This window comes from Glycine max, chromosome 8 (genome assembly GCF_000004515.6).
Source record: "Glycine max cultivar Williams 82 chromosome 8, Glycine_max_v4.0, whole genome shotgun sequence".
In the NCBI taxonomy this organism is placed as follows: Eukaryota; Viridiplantae; Streptophyta; class Magnoliopsida; order Fabales; family Fabaceae; genus Glycine; species Glycine max.
Window position 1 is genome coordinate 12,768,513 of NC_038244.2, and position 18,734 is coordinate 12,787,246.

At 30.0% G+C, this 18,734-nt stretch overlaps 2 protein-coding genes across 2 annotated transcripts; one reads left to right on the top strand and one right to left on the bottom strand.

Annotated features, from left to right (window-relative positions):
- Positions 1–4,495: 4,495 nt before the first annotated feature.
- Positions 4,496–7,867, top strand: LOC100788559 (probable aspartic protease At2g35615). The gene has a single exon (XM_006585325.3). It carries the CDS (start codon positions 6,253–6,255, stop codon positions 7,615–7,617), a length of 1,365 nt encoding a protein of 454 aa, XP_006585388.1. The 5' UTR covers positions 4,496–6,252; the 3' UTR covers positions 7,618–7,867.
- A 7,518-nt stretch (positions 7,868–15,385) lies between these two features.
- On the bottom strand, positions 15,386–18,493 carry LOC100791725 (probable GMP synthase [glutamine-hydrolyzing]). The gene is made up of 5 exons (XM_003531426.5): positions 17,611–18,493; positions 17,220–17,277; positions 17,011–17,094; positions 16,779–16,914; positions 15,386–16,321 (listed from the first exon to the last, which is right to left on the bottom strand). The coding sequence occupies exons 1-5, from the start codon at positions 18,242–18,244 to the stop codon at positions 16,031–16,033; spliced, it is 1,203 nt and encodes a 400-aa protein (XP_003531474.1). The 5' UTR covers positions 18,245–18,493; the 3' UTR covers positions 15,386–16,030.
- Between the last annotated feature and the right edge of the window lie 241 nt (positions 18,494–18,734).

Consider the following 18,734-nt stretch of genomic DNA (forward strand, 5'->3'; position numbering starts at 1 on the left):
ACAAGCTTCCTCTTTTCCCCTCTCATATATGTCCTCCACTAACAACCACTAGGGGTGTGCAACGAGTCAGGTTTAGGCCAAAAAGCTCAATCTTACCTAACCCCAGGGGTTGCCCTTTGTGAACCAAACTTGATCGAATTACACTTTCAGTTTGAACGGGTCTAAGTTTAGACGGTTGGGTTAGTGCAGGTATGGACTCAAGTGGGCCAAAATCATTTAAGTGGCACAATTCAAATTTTGAGTTTTTTTTTTTTATAACTTTTGCTTCTTTAATATAACTTCATTTGACCTAAATGTCATAATGTGAATAGACAAAATTATCCTTCAAAGCCAAAGACAACACCCCCGTTAACCCACCCTATCTTCTCTAATCTTTATTGCGTTGCTACCTACCATAAAGCAAGTTTGTCTATACGGCACCAATCTCGCCATCATCAAAACCCTCTCCAATTATGGCATCAAAATCGTCATCGGCCCCTTTAACGATGACATTTCAAGTCTCGTTGTAGATCTCAATGCGGCCACTCAGTGGGTGAATGCGAATGTGTTGTTCAGCCAATGCACTGCATGGTGAACACTATCACCTGACACCCTCATTGGACATGAGATGAGCAATCACTGGGTCTAGAAGAAAGCGAAGTCATTTCCACCCGATGATGGTGCAAGAAAGACGAGAGAGAGGGGCGAGATGGATGAGGCAAGATGCAAGAGTGATGATAGGAAACTAAGGCAAGAACGACTGCTACTGCTAGTCTGCTAGAGTGTTTTACTTTCAGGGGAAGGAACAAAAGCATATCTATTTTAGGGTTAATGTTGTGAAAGTAACTCGGTCGAGCCTGCTAAACATATACTAGTTAAATGGCTTTGGACCAGGTTGGTTTTTGAATCACAAGTGAACCTCACGTGCATGCAAGTTTCGTTCTTTTCTTTTTCTAGACCGAGACCTCCTTGGTTCATCGAAGTGTCATTTACCCATCCTTGAAGCCTAGAATTGCGTCAAAGTGGCTTTCTCACGGTCTAGCAACCAAAAGGGGTGAGCAAATCACAAAACTCTTTCTTTTCAAGTTTTGGTCAAAATCTATTTGGGCTTGGGTGTGAATTCTAGGCCACCAAAAGTCACATTCAATGCCATTAGTGCATAATGTGATATAATCATATGAATAATCTTCAGCTGTGTAATTTGTGTGTGTGAAAATGTTTTAGATACTGGATAATTTAAATAGATATTGTTTTCTTGATGTAGGAGGCTAGTTGAGGAATTAGGAAAAATGTAGTTGAAGAATGAAGTGGACTAACCAAGTGGTCTAGTATACAACTAATCATAGGAAACAAAAGAAGCATCAACATCACTGTGTATACATGTGAAAGTAAATGGACCACCGTTAAAACAACGAATATCAAGGGAAAAGGTAGTAGGATTATCTAAATAAGTAAAGTGTAATGTCTAAAAAGCTTACAACATTGTGTTTGTGCAAAGTAAAAAATGGAGAGATCATATCTTTTGATGATGTCTATTGTATCTACTTGTATTAATGCATAAAATAAATCAGAGGGCATGGATTCTTAGAATCTGAAACAAAAAAAAATAGTAATTCTAAAAAGAAATTCTAAAATAAGTGTGAATCCCAAACATGGTCAAATAATCTGAAACAAAATAAAAATTAAGGAATTCTGAAACCAAACATTTTCATAATAGTCAATAGCAATACCCTTTTTATAAAATAAGCAGCACATTCAATCACACAACAACATAATCAAACACTTAACAAATCTCATATTCATTCATAACAAGATAACCAAGTGCAGTTATATGATATTTCTTCTAAAATATACAAAGTTGTTGGCTACAACTTAAATTTGCTTTGTCCTTGTAAGCAAACTCCTTAAATAAGGGGAAGAAAAAGAATTAAGAGAAAGTGATTTCTAAAGTCTGTCAGTGACTCATTCTAAACCTGTGAACAAGTTCTGGTAATTAAGTATAAAAGTTGTTGCCAATAGTTAGAAATGCAATTTCTAATAGCTTAACTAACTTATTTTTGTATTCCAGAAACAACAATACTGGTTTAAGAATCACAATGTCTTTTTCCAGCCTATTGTAGTTTTAGATTTAAGCTAAGGAATCAGCTGCCAAATTAGAAAGCTACTTATTAGGAGGCGAGATTTTCAATTTTGTTTTGGGTTAGGAGACAAAAGTACTTGCCCTTGCACTTTTTTTTTCTGTTTTTGTTTTTTAATATTATTAATTATTTGTCACACTCACATAAAAATTACCCTTTCTCCAACTAAATAGGCATATCCCCCCTCACATGCTACAAGAGTTTCACTCAACACATAATTCGTCCTCACTTTTATCTCTTATCAGGACCGGCCCTGAGGATCGTCCGGAGGTGCAACAACATTGGGTCCAAAACTAAAAGGGGCCCCAATTTTTTTTAAAAATATTATAGTTTTGTAGTATTTCTAAAAAATATTTTATATTATTTTTATAAATAGATAAATTAAAGTTTTTATTTTATTTATGTATTTTTTATTCAAATTAAAATACAACATGGGATAAAAAAGATATCATTCTTTTAGTTAGTTTTCCTAATGTGTTATAGTCATAGAAGGATATTCAATGAATTTTCAATTCTTTGTTATATCAAAGAAACACAAACACAAATTAAATATATAAAGGAGATAAAACTAAAATTAGCATATTAATAAAGAACAAAATATATGCAAGCTTTAATATGAAATGATATTTTGTCAATGATAGATGATAATGAAGAAAATCTAGAGACTTTTCTTAGTGGGACCAAATATAAAAAATAAATTAAATCATAAATATAATTAATATTTTAAAAATATATAAATAAATTAAAATTTAAAAAATGATACGAGATCCATGGAAGTTTATCCAAACTTAATAAAATTCGACATGAGTATATATGTGAATGAATTTCAAAAATATAACATAATCTCTTTTAAATCAAATATTTTCTAATCTGTTGTGGCAACAAGACAAGGAGAGTCAAACCTACATCCACTTTGTTTCTTTGTCGTGCTTACATTATATATAAATATTGATGTGTATGTATTTTTCTAGACATAAAAATTAAATAATAGACAATAATATAAGAGTAAATTAAATAAAAAATGTTTTATGAAAAAAAATGTAATGTATGTTTTTCAAATAAAGGGCCTTACTTAATATTTTGGCATGGGCCATAAAAACCGGCCCTGTCTCTTATTCTCTCAGATTCTTTTTTTTATCACACACTAACTTTCTTTCGGTTTTCATTTTTGACTCCTTATTCTGCTACCTATCTGTTTTTTTTTTTTTTTTTTAAGTAATCCTAATTATGTCATAGTACTTAAAAAGATAATTTATTACTGCAATTCAGTTTTCAATATGCACTGAAATCACTAAGGACAACAAAAGTCACTAATCATGATAATTGGTTAAACGCAATGCAAACAATATTGAGACATTATTTCTTAAAAGCTTACTTTTCGAAGAATCATTTTGTTTTGGTTAAATTACTTAATCAAGTTTTTTAATGCAATTTAATTAAGTTTTTAATCTTTAAAAACTTGTAATTTCTTCTAAAAAAAACTTGTAATTTACTCATTTAGTAGTTTATCGTTTTGATTGAAATATTTCCCTGGTTATATATTTTTTTATTAAATGATTTCCTTTGTTTTTTTTTCATTTAATCCCTTGAAACATTGTGATTTTTATTTATTCTCTCTAAATATGAAATGGAAGGGAAAACTGTTAAGAAGATCAAATGAAACTCATGATATTTAGAGAAATTCAATGAAAATTTATAATATTTAGCGAAACAAAATAATAATTGCAAAGTGTAAAAGAATCATTATTTAATAAAAAAATATTTTACTAAAGACTTCTTTAAATAAAATAAAAACGAGAAATCAAACTATTACCACTTTGTTGGGCCCAATCTCACATATTTAGTCTTATAGATAAAAAATTGTAATTTTTTAGGGAAAAAAAGATAATTAGAAGAAAAAAATTCATTAAAATTGATTAATTACATTTTACAATATAGATTAATTATTAATAAAAATAAATGTTGTGCATCAATGTCAGGATAAAAAAATGAAGTAATTTTTTTTAGGAACCAATATCTTAATTAAACCTTTATTTTCTTATTCAAGGCGATATATCAATAAGTTATCTTATATCTTTTGCCCCCAGCTTTTAGGTAATGCTTAAAGACAATATTTTGGAAAATTGTTATTGTTATTTAAGATTAGAAACTGGCTCTTGACATTCAAGTGTTATTTATGCGTAACATTATATACATTTTATTCATTGGAAGCCAAAATTTTATTCGGCCGTTTTGATATTAAACAAATTAAATCATGATCATTTTCGTAGAACCTACGTTATAATTTTCTGATTTTTTTTTCCTGGCTTTTAGTTTATGTTTTAAGACAACATGCAAAATGGAGACGGTTTTTTATTTTTCTAAGGCTTACAAGTAGCTTCTGACATTTTATATATTGTTGTTAACAAGTAATATTACACACTATAAATTGGATGCTAAAATTTTGTTTTGGGCACTGTTTTGACGTTAAAGTTTTTGGTCTTATATACTTATATTTTGATGAGTTTTGCTTTAATTCCTTCGTGTCAGATTTCTTATACTTCTGAATGCATGTATAAATATAAGTACTTAATTAATCTTCAGCCGTGTGAATAAACAGAAACAAAATGTAATTAGCACAACCAAAAAAAAAATGTAATTATTAGTAAAGGTTTAAGTAATTTATATATTGTATGTCTCTGACCAATAAGTTGTGTATCCGAGTGTAACTAATTTTTTTTAAGTAAAATTTTAAATTTAAGTGTTTTAAGTGAAGAAAATATGAATAGAAAAGAAGAGCTTCATTAAAGATATTCCGTCAATTTTTATAGCACATCATCGAGAAAATTAGTGGATGTTTCATATTATGGTTAAAAAAAATTATATGTTCATGTAAAAAAAACATACTATATATCGCTGTCGTTGTAAATAGTGTTATTAGATCGATCTGCCAAGCAATTGAAATTTATCTTTAGTGAGAAAAGATATTTAGAAGAGGGCAATTTAATTAAAAGCTGTTAATGAAGAATACATATAACTAATTAGTTCTGCCAAGCAATTGCCTGTATTAACCATCGTATTAGTTGCTTATTTACGTACATTGATCTGCTAATAATTTTAATTTCTTAAATTATTCCTATTTATACATTGATTAAAAAATTAAAAGAATAATTTTTTTTATTGAGATATGTAAAATTGTATTATTTATTATATTTTTTACACTCTTCTGTAATTTTCACAATAAATATTTTCTTCTATTAATTCTTTAACCAATGCATTAAACTTACTAGTTAGCAAGATTTTTTTTTATATAAAAAAAAGACAAAGAAATTTATAATTAATATTTACTAATAAAAAATATCAAAAAAATTATAATAATAATTAATGCACGCTACTCAATGAATTAAGTTAGATTTTCTTAATAATAACTGTGGATCTAACAAAAAATTCATAAAACTGGAAAAATACAATGGCGCCTACTTATGTATGAAAACAACTTTATATATTTTGCATTAAGGCTCTCGAATTGAAGATTCTGATTCTCTCCGGTTACTGGATACAACCTTTTGCAATATGTGTACCTTACGGGTATCTCACATTGTTAATTTCCCCCCTAGTTCCTATTTCTGGCTTTTAGTTGATACTTAAAAACAAGCATCTTGGAAAATGTCTTATTTTATTTTATTTTAAAGATAAGAAACATGGCCTTTGACACTCACTTACTGATTTTTAATTAATCATTGGCTATTAAATTTTCATGGGCTACTTTGATGTTAATTAAACTTTTTAACTTAGATTTTCAACTATGTTTTACTTCAAATTCTCACATAATAAATGTGGACATAACAATAGACTGCTGTTATAAAATATAGTATCAAAATAGAAGAATCTTACATATATGACACTTTTAGATAATGAGACAAGAACAAAAAAAATTAGTAAATTAGTGAACATATTTAAAGACTCATAGTAAAATGTGATGTTTAACTTACAATATTATACCAATTAAAACTCTCTCATTCAAGTAAAAATCTTTATTTACACAACTAAAAAAAAATCTATAAATAGAACCATTTCAACATGTTCTTCTCCACCATCCATTTCATTTTTTCACTTTTGCACTCTCTATTCCTTTGCTTCTTTCCTTTCCACAAGCATGCATCATTTTGTGCTAACCTTATTCTTTTTAGTTTCCACTATGTTGGTTGATGCTAGTAAAAGCCTAATGGGCTTTAGCATCGATCTCATTCCACGTCACTCTCCAATATCCCCATTATATAACTCCCAAATGACCCAAACCGAGTTAGTTAAAAGTGCTGCCTTACGATCTATTACTCGATCGAAACGAGTAAATTTTATTGGTCAAATTTCACCACCATTATCACCGTCACCGTCACCATCATCATCACCACCATCTCCACCATCACCATCATCATCATCATCATCACCTGCTGAAAGTATCATAACTCCTATCCCTGACCATGGAGAATACCTAATGAGATTCTCTTTAGGCACTCCGAGTGTTGAAAGGCTTGCAATTTTTGACACGGGGAGTGATCTCTCTTGGCTACAATGCACCCCTTGTAAAACATGTTACCCGCAAGAAGCACCATTGTTTGATCCAACCCAATCTTCAACCTACGTGGATGTGCCATGTGAGTCACAACCATGCACACTATTCCCCCAAAACCAACGCGAGTGTGGGAGCTCAAAGCAATGCATTTACCTTCACCAATATGGTACGGACTCATTCACCATTGGGAGATTGGGCTATGACACCATTAGTTTTAGTTCAACTGGTATGGGCCAAGGTGGTGCCACATTTCCCAAATCTGTGTTTGGGTGTGCCTTTTATAGCAATTTCACGTTTAAGATAAGTACCAAGGCCAATGGCTTTGTGGGCCTTGGGCCTGGCCCATTGTCACTAGCCTCGCAACTAGGAGACCAAATTGGCCACAAATTTTCCTATTGCATGGTTCCTTTTAGTTCAACCTCTACGGGAAAATTGAAATTTGGTTCCATGGCACCAACAAATGAGGTTGTGTCCACACCCTTTATGATCAATCCTTCTTACCCTTCATATTATGTCCTCAACTTAGAGGGCATCACAGTTGGACAAAAAAAGGTGTTGACTGGTCAAATTGGTGGCAACATAATCATTGATTCGGTGCCCATATTGACACATCTTGAACAAGGAATTTACACCGATTTTATAAGTTCGGTGAAGGAAGCTATTAATGTGGAGGTTGCGGAAGATGCTCCAACCCCATTTGAATATTGTGTTAGAAATCCAACTAACTTGAATTTCCCCGAATTTGTGTTTCATTTTACAGGGGCTGATGTGGTCTTAGGCCCAAAGAACATGTTTATTGCCTTGGACAACAACTTAGTTTGCATGACGGTGGTGCCCTCCAAAGGAATTTCCATCTTTGGAAATTGGGCACAGGTTAATTTTCAAGTAGAATATGACCTTGGAGAGAAAAAGGTTTCTTTTGCCCCTACCAATTGCAGCACCATTTAATTTAGCTTATCCTTAGAGAGACCTTTTAGTTATACTATTTCCTTAGTTAATTTAGATTTTATTTCGATGAGAAAAAGGTTATGTATGTTTTCTTTTGTAGTTTTTTTTTTTACTTAACTAGATAGTTAGGAACTCTACCTGTCAGATGTAGACATGTAGTAGGTTGATCTATATGTAATGCTTCTACTTATTTCTGCCAGTTTGAATTGAATTTTTGTGATAAATTTGGAAGTGTTTGTTGCATTTTTATTTTTATTTTCAGCTACTAGCTAGGAATTACCTGACCTAGCTACTCACTCTTTTAATTCTGCTTATTCAAAAGATATGTTAAGGAATGAATTCTCTAAGTTTCCAAACAAATCTTGAAAGTGGTTAGTTTAATAACTCGCCAACTTCTTAAGTTTGCATGAGAGAATCGATGAAATTAAGCAAAGGACAAGAAAAAGAATAATAAGTTATAAATAGGACAAAGGCTGGAAGTACGTAGAGCAAAATAAAAAAGGATAGCATGTAAAGACTTTGTTTTTGCTGGCTAATTCATTCAAAAAGTCTATACAATTAGTATCTAAAAGTCTAAAACTAATCATTAAGCCTCACTGAGTCTATTTGCCATGTTCTTAACCTTTTGTCCCACATTTTAAATCACGCAAGATTATGACTTAGAAGCATAATGTTGTAGTTGCTCTATATCTATGATATGGAGAAAAACCTATAACTCAACCAATTTTAAAATTACAGATAGGTTTCAGGTTATTGAAAATTAGTCAAGAGTTCATTTTAATTTCTTTATTTGATTTTGCTATCTGTGGTTAATTAATTAAGCTTTTTATATTGAGAGTTTAATTCTTAACGTCGTTACCTGCCATTGTCTTCGAAAGAGTATATTTGTTGGTGTTGTGGAACTCAATCACTATAAACCGTTTCTTGTTTATAATCAACGTCACAGACTTAAATTTATTTTTACACACCAATTTATCTTTTTTAATTATTTTTTTAAAATTTATATCAATGTATTTTAATTAAATTCTTATTAAGGGATGCATTGGATTAGAATTTTAAAAGAATATTTTAGCATAAAATTTTTTTATGAATGGTAAAAATTACATAAGAATATTATGATTTATCAAATTTTTTTTACAAGATTTTTATGGATTTATATCATAAAAATTTAAAACATTTAAAATGACTTTATAAATTTATAAGATTTAAAAATATTTTGTTATTTTTTAAAAATACATTTAAAATTATAAAAGTCAGTGAAAAAAATAATAAGAAACAATGAGGTGTGAATAAAAAAAAGTAAAGCTAATATATTTTTTTAATATTTTAATAGCTAAATTGATTATAGCTTTATGTTCTCATATACTAATCATTCTTACAATAATATTTTTTTCATTCTCACTTTTGGATTTGAACAATAAATTTAAAATTATACGTTGATTTTCTTTTTTTTTAATTACTACACTTATTTCAAGATAAATCCAATGACATGTTTAAATGGGATAGAAGGGAGTGATGTAGGTGAAAAATTTGTAGGGAAGTTATTGAGTTATGTGGATGACAAGATTAAGGATGATAATTACAACAATATTGTGTTGAACAAATGATGAATATAATCGGTATAAGAAAAACATTGTTAACATTATCACATAAAACAAAACATTAATTTATAAAATAAAGTGTAGAGAGAAGGATAAATATATTTGATATTTTTTATTCTAAAAGAATAAAAAATATATATATGACATGTGCATCTTGAAAAACATTAAAGAAAAATAAAATAATGTGATGAGATAAAAGAAAGTCAAGTAACTAATAAAATAAATAATCTAGTAAAATCTCAACCGTTTGCAATAAATTGTTTGGTAGATGTTTTATAATAAAAAAAGTCTAATTAAATCCATCAAAATTCTTTTTAAAAATAATTCATCAAAATTTGTATATCTTTTAATATCAAAAGACTTTTTATAAGTTATAAAAGATCCTAATTGATATCATTGAATTTTGTTGTCCTCATTAAAAAAATCTTAAAACTTTTAATTGAATACCACAAAACTTATTTGTCATTTAAAAATCCTAATTGAATACCCCAAAACTTTTTTTATAAAAAAACTCTTTTAAAATCCTAATCCAATATACTTTCAAAATGTACTACATTTTCTCCACTCATTTATGACCATGCATGAGAATTACTTAATGTTTTTTTAGTCTAAAATCATCGATATCAAATGTTACATTAAATATCCTTTTAAAAAATGTTCCATTAAATATTTGACTAATTTCAATTAAATAGGATAAAATCATTGTAAGAAAATAATGTTTTTCTCGGAATTTTTAAGAGATGTATTGAATTAAGATTTTAAAAGATTATTTTGGCATAAAAAAATCTTGTGAATTTTAAAATACTTTGTATGAATGTAATGATTTTAAAGATTTTCTTAAAAGACTTTTATGATTATGATTCTATAGTTCATATTTTAATGGGTTTACAAAAATATGAATTCATAAGGTTTGAAAGACATTGTGGATTTTAATATTTTAAAGGACTCCACAAATTTTTAAAAATATTTAAAATCATTAATAAAAATCCATGAATTTTGTCCATTTAACACTTTAAATAAAATTCATCTTATACGAAGAATGCTAAATCTATTACATAACAAATCAATTTCTTCTAATATATTAACAAGTGCAGGTTTATTTTCCTTCAATCATCAATTATGTTAATTGTATAAAAATTACAGTAGCATGAATGTTTGTATCCATTTTCACAATAATGATCCCAACAAACAAAAACATGTCCAACAATTATTTCGAACATTATTTGTATATTTATCCACTTATACATGAGTAAACTTTTTAGGTTTATTAAAATTATATATTTCTCATGTTTATATATATATATATATATATATATATATATATATATATATATATATATATATATATATTTCCGTTCATTTATATGAATAAGCATGTAATTAAGATATCCAAAATTTAAAGAATTGAAAAGATCTTTCATATTACACGTTTCAAGGCATGTTGACCATTAGTAAAAAAATAAGTATAAATGTCTATCACTTTCAACAAAAAGACAAGTGATTATGTGTGATGGAAAAAGAAAAGTAAAAAAAGTAAAGAAAGTCTCATGAAATTTTAAGGATTTGAGAGAAATTGTTTAATGCATTTTTTCTACTAAAAAGTCTCATGAAATCCATTAAAATCTATCCTAAAAAAAAATTCATCAAAATTTGTATATTTTTGAATATCATAAAACTTTTTTTAAGTTGTAAAAAATCTTAATTAAATACCAATAAATTTTATTGAATTTTTAAAAAATTATAATAATTTTGATTAAATACCACAAAATTTATTTTAATTATTTAAAAATCTTGATTAAATACCTCAAACTTTTTTTACCAATAATTTTTTAAAAATATTTTGAAATCCTAATTAAATAAACCATCCTTAATACAATCACATGCTTCACTATATCAAATTCAAGATTTCTAATTAAACAATGTTTTGGACCCCAACCTAGGTCCGCATAGGCCCATAAGATCAGTCCACCCACCCAAACAGAACCAGTTAATAAGGGTTACTTGGCATGACACAATTGCATAATGCAGGACCTTCTTCAAGAATCTTGAGATATTATCATCAGTTAATCTCCTTAATATTTTATCGTATTTAGATACTTGTTTAATGTTTCACTTTGACATTTAATTAAATTATGTTGTTCTGACGCTTATCTGACTCATATATGTTCTAATAACATTACTAACGTTCAGTAACATAAAAAAATTACTCTAACGTTATTTAAACAAATGTTTTATATAAGTCTGATAAATTTTTGTTTGTCACACGCTCTAAATGATCTACAATCAATTAACATTCGTCTAATTTTAGCAAGTTTTGATATGCTCTAAACATACGTTTTTCGTTGAACGTATTGCTATTGTATTTTTGTATTTCTCTCTAAAAGGATTTAGAGACATTATTAATATATTCACATATAAAGATAAAAAAGGTGATATAAATAATTGTCTCCTTTTACCTTTTATATATGAAAGTGTGTCATGTATTATTTTTATTTTCATAAATGAAGAACTAAAAGAAATATATATATATATAGTTTGTTAATATGCACTCATTATTTTTTCAGTTGGTGTTGGTAACGTATGCCAAAGTATTTAGAACAAAATAACCATTGTCTTTCTATTTTAATTAACTTATTTTAGGATATTAGAGTAATTTTAGATATTTAATTAAAAAAAATCCCATTTCTCTCCTCCATAAATTAAAAAATTATTATAAATTAAAAATAAACAAATTTATTAGTATACTCTCATTAAATTGATAGAAGAAGAAAAAAAACACATAAAAAGGGGGAAAGAACTTTTCAAAGTTTGGACATTACTGGCGGATCATGAGATTAGAACAAGCTTGTGTTTCAATTAGGCTGCATCATCACCATCAAAATACGTTCAAATTAAATAATTGAGCCAGGGTTATTCACAACAATTCTTTTGGTTTGTTAAAATGTCATCATATATATATACAAATAAAAAAGTTAGGTTTCTCTAATGAATTTCTTTTTCTCCAATAATAGCAAAAAAAATTGAAAGGCTTTTGAAAAGTTCAACTCAATAATTAATTATCAAAATTCACGAGAAGGATATATTGTTAGAACAAATGCACCAATGCAAGTATTAGTTAAACATCAAAGCAATATCCTCAAAACCGTCCTTGGATATTTCATGTTAAGTATGGAATTTCTGGTAGGGATTATAGGATAATGGAAGTCATGGACTTGACATGGAACGACATAATATCACGAACTATAGCAATTTCCTAATTAAAAGTCAAACATTGAATTGTGTACTACATTTTAGTCAGACGCAGCGCAATTCATGGACAGTGCTTTCGGAAAAAAAACTTTGAAGATTATCTTCAAGAGTGATCATAATATTATTAGTGATATATTATTGCATGCCATAGTTAAATCATATAGCAACACATATCCAAAGCAAAAGGATCTAATTAAATAACTAAATAAATTATATTCTCCATAGTCTTTTACAATTTCGAGGTGGAATATCGTTTAATATATACAAACTTGTGTTGTAGTCGCTAAACAATTGGCAATTGCTTGAGCATGAAGATTGGGAATTCATAAAGTGTGGAAACATCATCATTTATTGATCAAAAGTTGCATTTTTAAAGCTCTATGTAAGTTTCATTGATAAATGTATCTTGACCAAGTTTACTTACGTTATTTGCATCTTACTTTTATTTGAAAATAATGAGTCATTTATTTAATCATGATAAAGTCCTTAGAATAATAAATTTAATGTCACGAGACATTAAGTACATGATTTAGTCATAAGATTCTTTTATTATGAAAAAATAAGATGAGAAGAAACTTTCAATACTATCGGCAAGATATCAATGACATATTAAAGCTACGCAAGTAGTTATTTGTGTCAACCCGCAATGATATTTATTCATAAGATTCTATTGATTCTATTGAGTAACAGAATATTGTTTTACAATATCCTTAATAAAGTGATATTGTTAATAAAGAAAAAAAATGATGCATTGAGACAAAAATATATATGCACAAACTAATGATCACATCTTGTCATCTTGTGAGTTATGGATACGAGAAACATCAAGTCTTTACATATATGTATATATTAAGATAATAATGCAATGAATTGATCTGTTATAAAAATATTGTATGAAATATTGCGAAAGTATCATAAACGTTTCTTAAAGTATATAATTATGATTGATATAGTCTTTTGGGCTGAAAATATTGTAATTTCTATATGAAGAATTTGCTATTTTAATGCCACCAAAATTTAGATGTAACAAGATAATTATAAAGTTAGTTATTGAATACGAGCTATGATATATGCATATATAGGAATATGAGTGACTCATATGAGATTTGTCCCTCCTACATATATAACATGAGTGATATCTTTGAGACCTCTTAATAGAGTAAAACTATAAAATGCATGCCATGCTAGAGTGAATTGTTAGGAGATGTTAACTTCATTTGTTTGTTACTATGTTTGCTGAAGCATCTAACAATGAATCGTTGAACAATAGAAGGATGACATGTCTTATATTTTGTGTTCAAGTAAACATGTATTAATAGAAACATTTGTTATGGAAAGGTTACATCAAATAGTGGCATTATTATTACTTTAACAGATATATACTGCAATGCAAACATGTATTAAATTAATAGATATATACTGCTCACTATTTGTAATATAAAATGAGATTTATAATTTTAAATCTCATTTACGTACCATCCCCCTATGAAATGTAAGTATCATACCACCCTCTCTTTTTGTGCTAAAATATACAGTCTTTTCTTAACGAATGCAAATATATTACACCTTAGTATACAACTAACAGTTCTTAGAGAAATTTGATTTTAAGTTTAGTTTATTTTTTAAAACTACCAATAGTCCTTCATGGGAAGTGCATGATATTATTTTTTATATAAATTCTTTAATTTTCTCTGTTACATTTAAGAATTTATCTAGTAGCCTGAAGTTCCATATACAATGCAAGAAAGTTCTTTAGTTTTTATTTGTTATAATAATAACTTCTCCTGGGTGTTAGAAAAAGGCCAGAAAGAACAATCAAGATCAGCAATGTAGAATAAAACTTCTGAAAAATACAGAGAATGTGAAGAGCATGGGCTTATCATTTTCTGCAGAATCCACATATCACGCTAGCATATATAGCCTAGAAATAATAAAAAACTATGAGGCCAAACCCATAATATCTGCATTTGGATTGATGAAATGCATGAATAGTAGTGTATAGAAGTATTTCTTAATTTGTTCTTTGTGTGTCAGTTATAGAGAGAAGAGAGAGGGAGCACAGTCAACGATTTATTTACACCTATTAACTATTGAAAATTAATTAGGTGGTACAATGGTTCGTTGGCATGGATCACGAAGTTGCTTATAGTACCTTGCAATAAAGGGAGGCTTGCTAAACACTTTAGTGGATTCTTGTTGTTTTACAGTTTTTGGTATTGTCAACTACCTCACATTAATTGGCCATTTATTCTTTTATTAAATACACTTTTTTGTCAAGGATGTTACACTAGCTAGCCTGGATGTTAGGACCCCAATCTCTTAATACTAGTACACCACTAACCTGGCCTCATGCATTTGCCAAGTCCTTCCATGCATGTGTACCATGTTAAATGCTGCTACAGTGATGGTGGTAGTAATGAGTTTCACAAATGTATTTATATTCATATTTGGATTAAAGTTGGAAGAACTCAAAAGGTATTTTTACTTTAGAAGCTGCATATCTTATTAATTCATGCATTGGAACACATAATTTTGTATCAAAATTTGCAAAAAATACTTCTATAGCTTTAAATCAAACATAGGCCTGTTTGGATACAAATCATTAGTGTTTTTGAGTGTTTTTCTATTTGAAATATAGAATTTTTTTCAGTAAAAGAACTCTCAAAAGGACTTCTAGCAAAGGACTTCTAACTTGTATCCAAACATATTCTTAATCTTTGAGGTATTACCAATTAAGAGAGAATGAAAGCAACAAAGAGAGGAAGGAAAGAAAAGACTAATTCTTTAACAAAGAAGGTGAGTGATGCGGGGGTGAGATAGTAAGATACTTATCTTATCTTGTTAACGTTTAGAAAAGTATATATTAGTGATGATAGTACAGAAGCACATGAGAAACGTATTGAAGGCCACTCAAAACATCCACACCAACTCCAAAATATATATTGGGGGTATAATATTATATCACCCAAGCCAAAAAGTTAGAGAGAATACAGTAAAGATAACAACCCCATAAAACAAAGCAAAGAGAAGGAAAAAAGAGTGGTCCTACACTCCCCTCTTACAAGTATCACACACAGGCTGTTAAGGGAACCAAATAATGCAAAGTATGATGGGTCACATGGTCTCGAAAGCAAACTGACACCACCACACATGCACATGTCTCCCAATTGCACATGCACATGGTGACTGTTCCCTAAGCCTCCCACCACCTAATAACACCATCCTAAACCCTTTTTTTCTTCTTCTCTTCTCTCTAATAATAATCACTTTTTTCTCATTAATTATGCAAAGAAAAATCACACCCAAACTATCATTAAAAATTCTCACAACATCTCACAAATCAGAAAAAAAAACCTTTTTGTCCTATATCTAATTAATTAATATTATACACAACATTAACTGAAAAGTAAACTATTGTTGTTAGCCACCTTACATATGCTCTTCAGCATACATAAGTAATAGTAACTCTTATTATTATTTTTTTTTTATGTCTTGAGCTCTTCTTCAGGGTCAATAATCTCTTGTTGTTGTTCCTTGTTTCCAAGTAGTAATTGAAATTGGATCTATTGAGAGGGCTCTATGGTACAAAGGGATCGAGCTGCCAATAGGGTGCACTGCAAGTGCCTGTGGCATGTGATTAAGTGGTCATTCGTGAGGCCAGATGTTTGCATGAATGAATGAACCACTGTTGGACCAACGAACCTAAAGCCTCTTCTAACCATGTCTTTGCTTATGCTCTCTGATTTTGATGTCTTCACTGGAATCTTGTGGCCAAACTTGTATTGAGTGGAGATTGGTTTATGATTCACAAACCCCCAAATGTACTTGTCAAATGAACCAAAGTCTTTCTTAATCTGTAACACAAATTTGCAAATAGTTAAGTAGACATGACCAATGCAAGATTAATGTTATAAGCAAAATCAACAGAAATTACGCTACCCTAATGAAAAAATAATTGCTAGCTAGTGTTAACCAACAGCAACTAAAGTTTTGTAATGCATGACAAGATTGTTATGGTAACCATTGTATGAATCAGCTCATGAGGGGACAGGCATTAAAGCTTGTAACCTACTGGAAATTTCTTGTCATTAGGTGAATTAAAGAGATAATAATAAGATGTAGGCTGTAGCTGAACATGTCACCTCACCATTAATACTCTTTAACTATTCTGTTTTTTTTTTCTTATACTAGAATATTCAGTTAAGCCAGCTCAAACTATTATTTTGGGAGGACATGACATGAAAAGAGGGAGAGACCAAGTTAAAAAGAGTGATGCAAAAAAGGGCACAGTTTTTGAGTTTTAATTCTTACCTCTAAAATTTGGTTAGCATTATCAACAACTCCTCGGACTCTGCTTATGTCAATGCCATATTCAGAACTAATAGACATCATTTGCTTATCAGTCAAGTTAGCCACGGTTTCTGCATCAAATTCTGAAAATGCAGCCCTGCACACATAATTTAAAATTATTAGTTTCCATGACCCCCAAAAAAAAAGTTCATAATAAAACTATGCATATGAATGCCTTTTAGCAGAATCCAACCTGAAATCTAGGCGTTTCTTCAAGGTTGAGGTCCAATCAGATCCAACTTGAGCACCGCTCAAAACTAAAAGTTCAAACAGCATCCTGGATGGAGAACAGTGTTTTTGTCAGTCATCATCATTATTCATTAGTTTATGTATATTTGTGTTTGGTGTGACACTGTGATGTTGTTGTGTGTGTGACAGAAAAAGAAAGAAGTGGTGGCTTACTTGTCATCATGAACTGGAACTCCCCATTCCTCATCATGATAAGCAATATAGATGGGATCTATTTATCAAAAGAAACATTGAGATTAATTAATAAACACATTTTGCTTTGAAGATAAAGCACCATTGCACTGAGTATAAAAATAGGTATGAAATTGTATTAAAACATGGACAAAACTTGGATATAATTATTTTTTAGATGTTTTTGGTGTTTTTCTTCTATCAGAATCAGAGTTTCATCTCAGTAACTTATGAAGATATTTGATACAATCCTTTATTATGAATATTATCGAGATGAAACTCTTATTCTAATCGGAGAACAGTAGTACCGAGAACACTTAAGAAAAAAAAAATTCATCCGAATTTTGTCCTTAAAATATTCACAATGAATTACCTGAATTGGGTGTGATAAAGCTGCATCTCTTCTCCTCCTCAGTTGGCTTTGATGCAAGACTAGTGTTTGAAGGATCAAGAGGAACAACTCTTTCAAACTTTGCAGACTTTGATCTTCCATAATGGGCAATCTTCATTTTCCTTTGTGCTTGTTGCAGTGCCATCTGCTCCCTCCTCACAGCAGCAATGCTACCTGGGGAGTCAGTGATCAAAGAAGACGAGTAACTCAACGAAGCCTCAATGGAAGCAGACACACATGACCCTTCCTTGAAGCTCTTGGACTTCTTTCTCTCCAAAGTTGGAGTTTTTGTGGAGCTTCTAGGGATCACAATCTTCTCATAACTCGAGTTAAGTCCATTGTTGTCATTGCCTCTCTTTGTGGCAGGAAGCCTAGGGGACTTTAACTTTGGAGAAACCGGGGGTGTCAATGAGGTCTTGCTTGGAAGTGGTGGTGATGGTGGAGAAAGTGACTTTGGTGGTGCCACTTTCTTGATTGAATTCCTCCTCTCAAGGTTTGGAACACGGTTACAAGTTGGTTGGAGGACTGGCCTTCCATTGATTCTAGCCACTGAGGGCTTCGCAGCAGCGACAACGGCTTCTAAACCAACAGTCACTTTGGTCTTAGAGCTACACATTTTGGTATATATATATACCTTGTTATGATATGTGTTTGATTATCAAAAGGGTATGTCAACAACAAAGAAAGAGGACAAGTAATGGTGTAATGGCACAATGAGAGGGTGTGATGAGGGAGAGTGAATTAGGAGAAGAAAGGGAGGGATATGGGGGAGGGGGGAAGATATAGGGACAGGTAGAGGGGAAGTTGTAACATGGGGAGGTGGGGATCTGCCATACAACCTCTTGTGAAGGGCATTACTTTTTGCAAACTAAACCACGAGGGATCAATGTGACACGCGCTTCTAACCTTTTGCCACTTGCCAATGTCTCAAGTTAATAATATGTTATTAGTTCCATAATAACAAGGGTATGATTAATAAGTACCTTTAGAATATTACTTAAAGAAATTAAAAACAAAAAATATTTACTGTGAAAATTATAAGAAACTATAAAAAAAAAAGTCACTAGTAATGTGATTCTGCATATTTCAATAAAAAAATTCTTTCT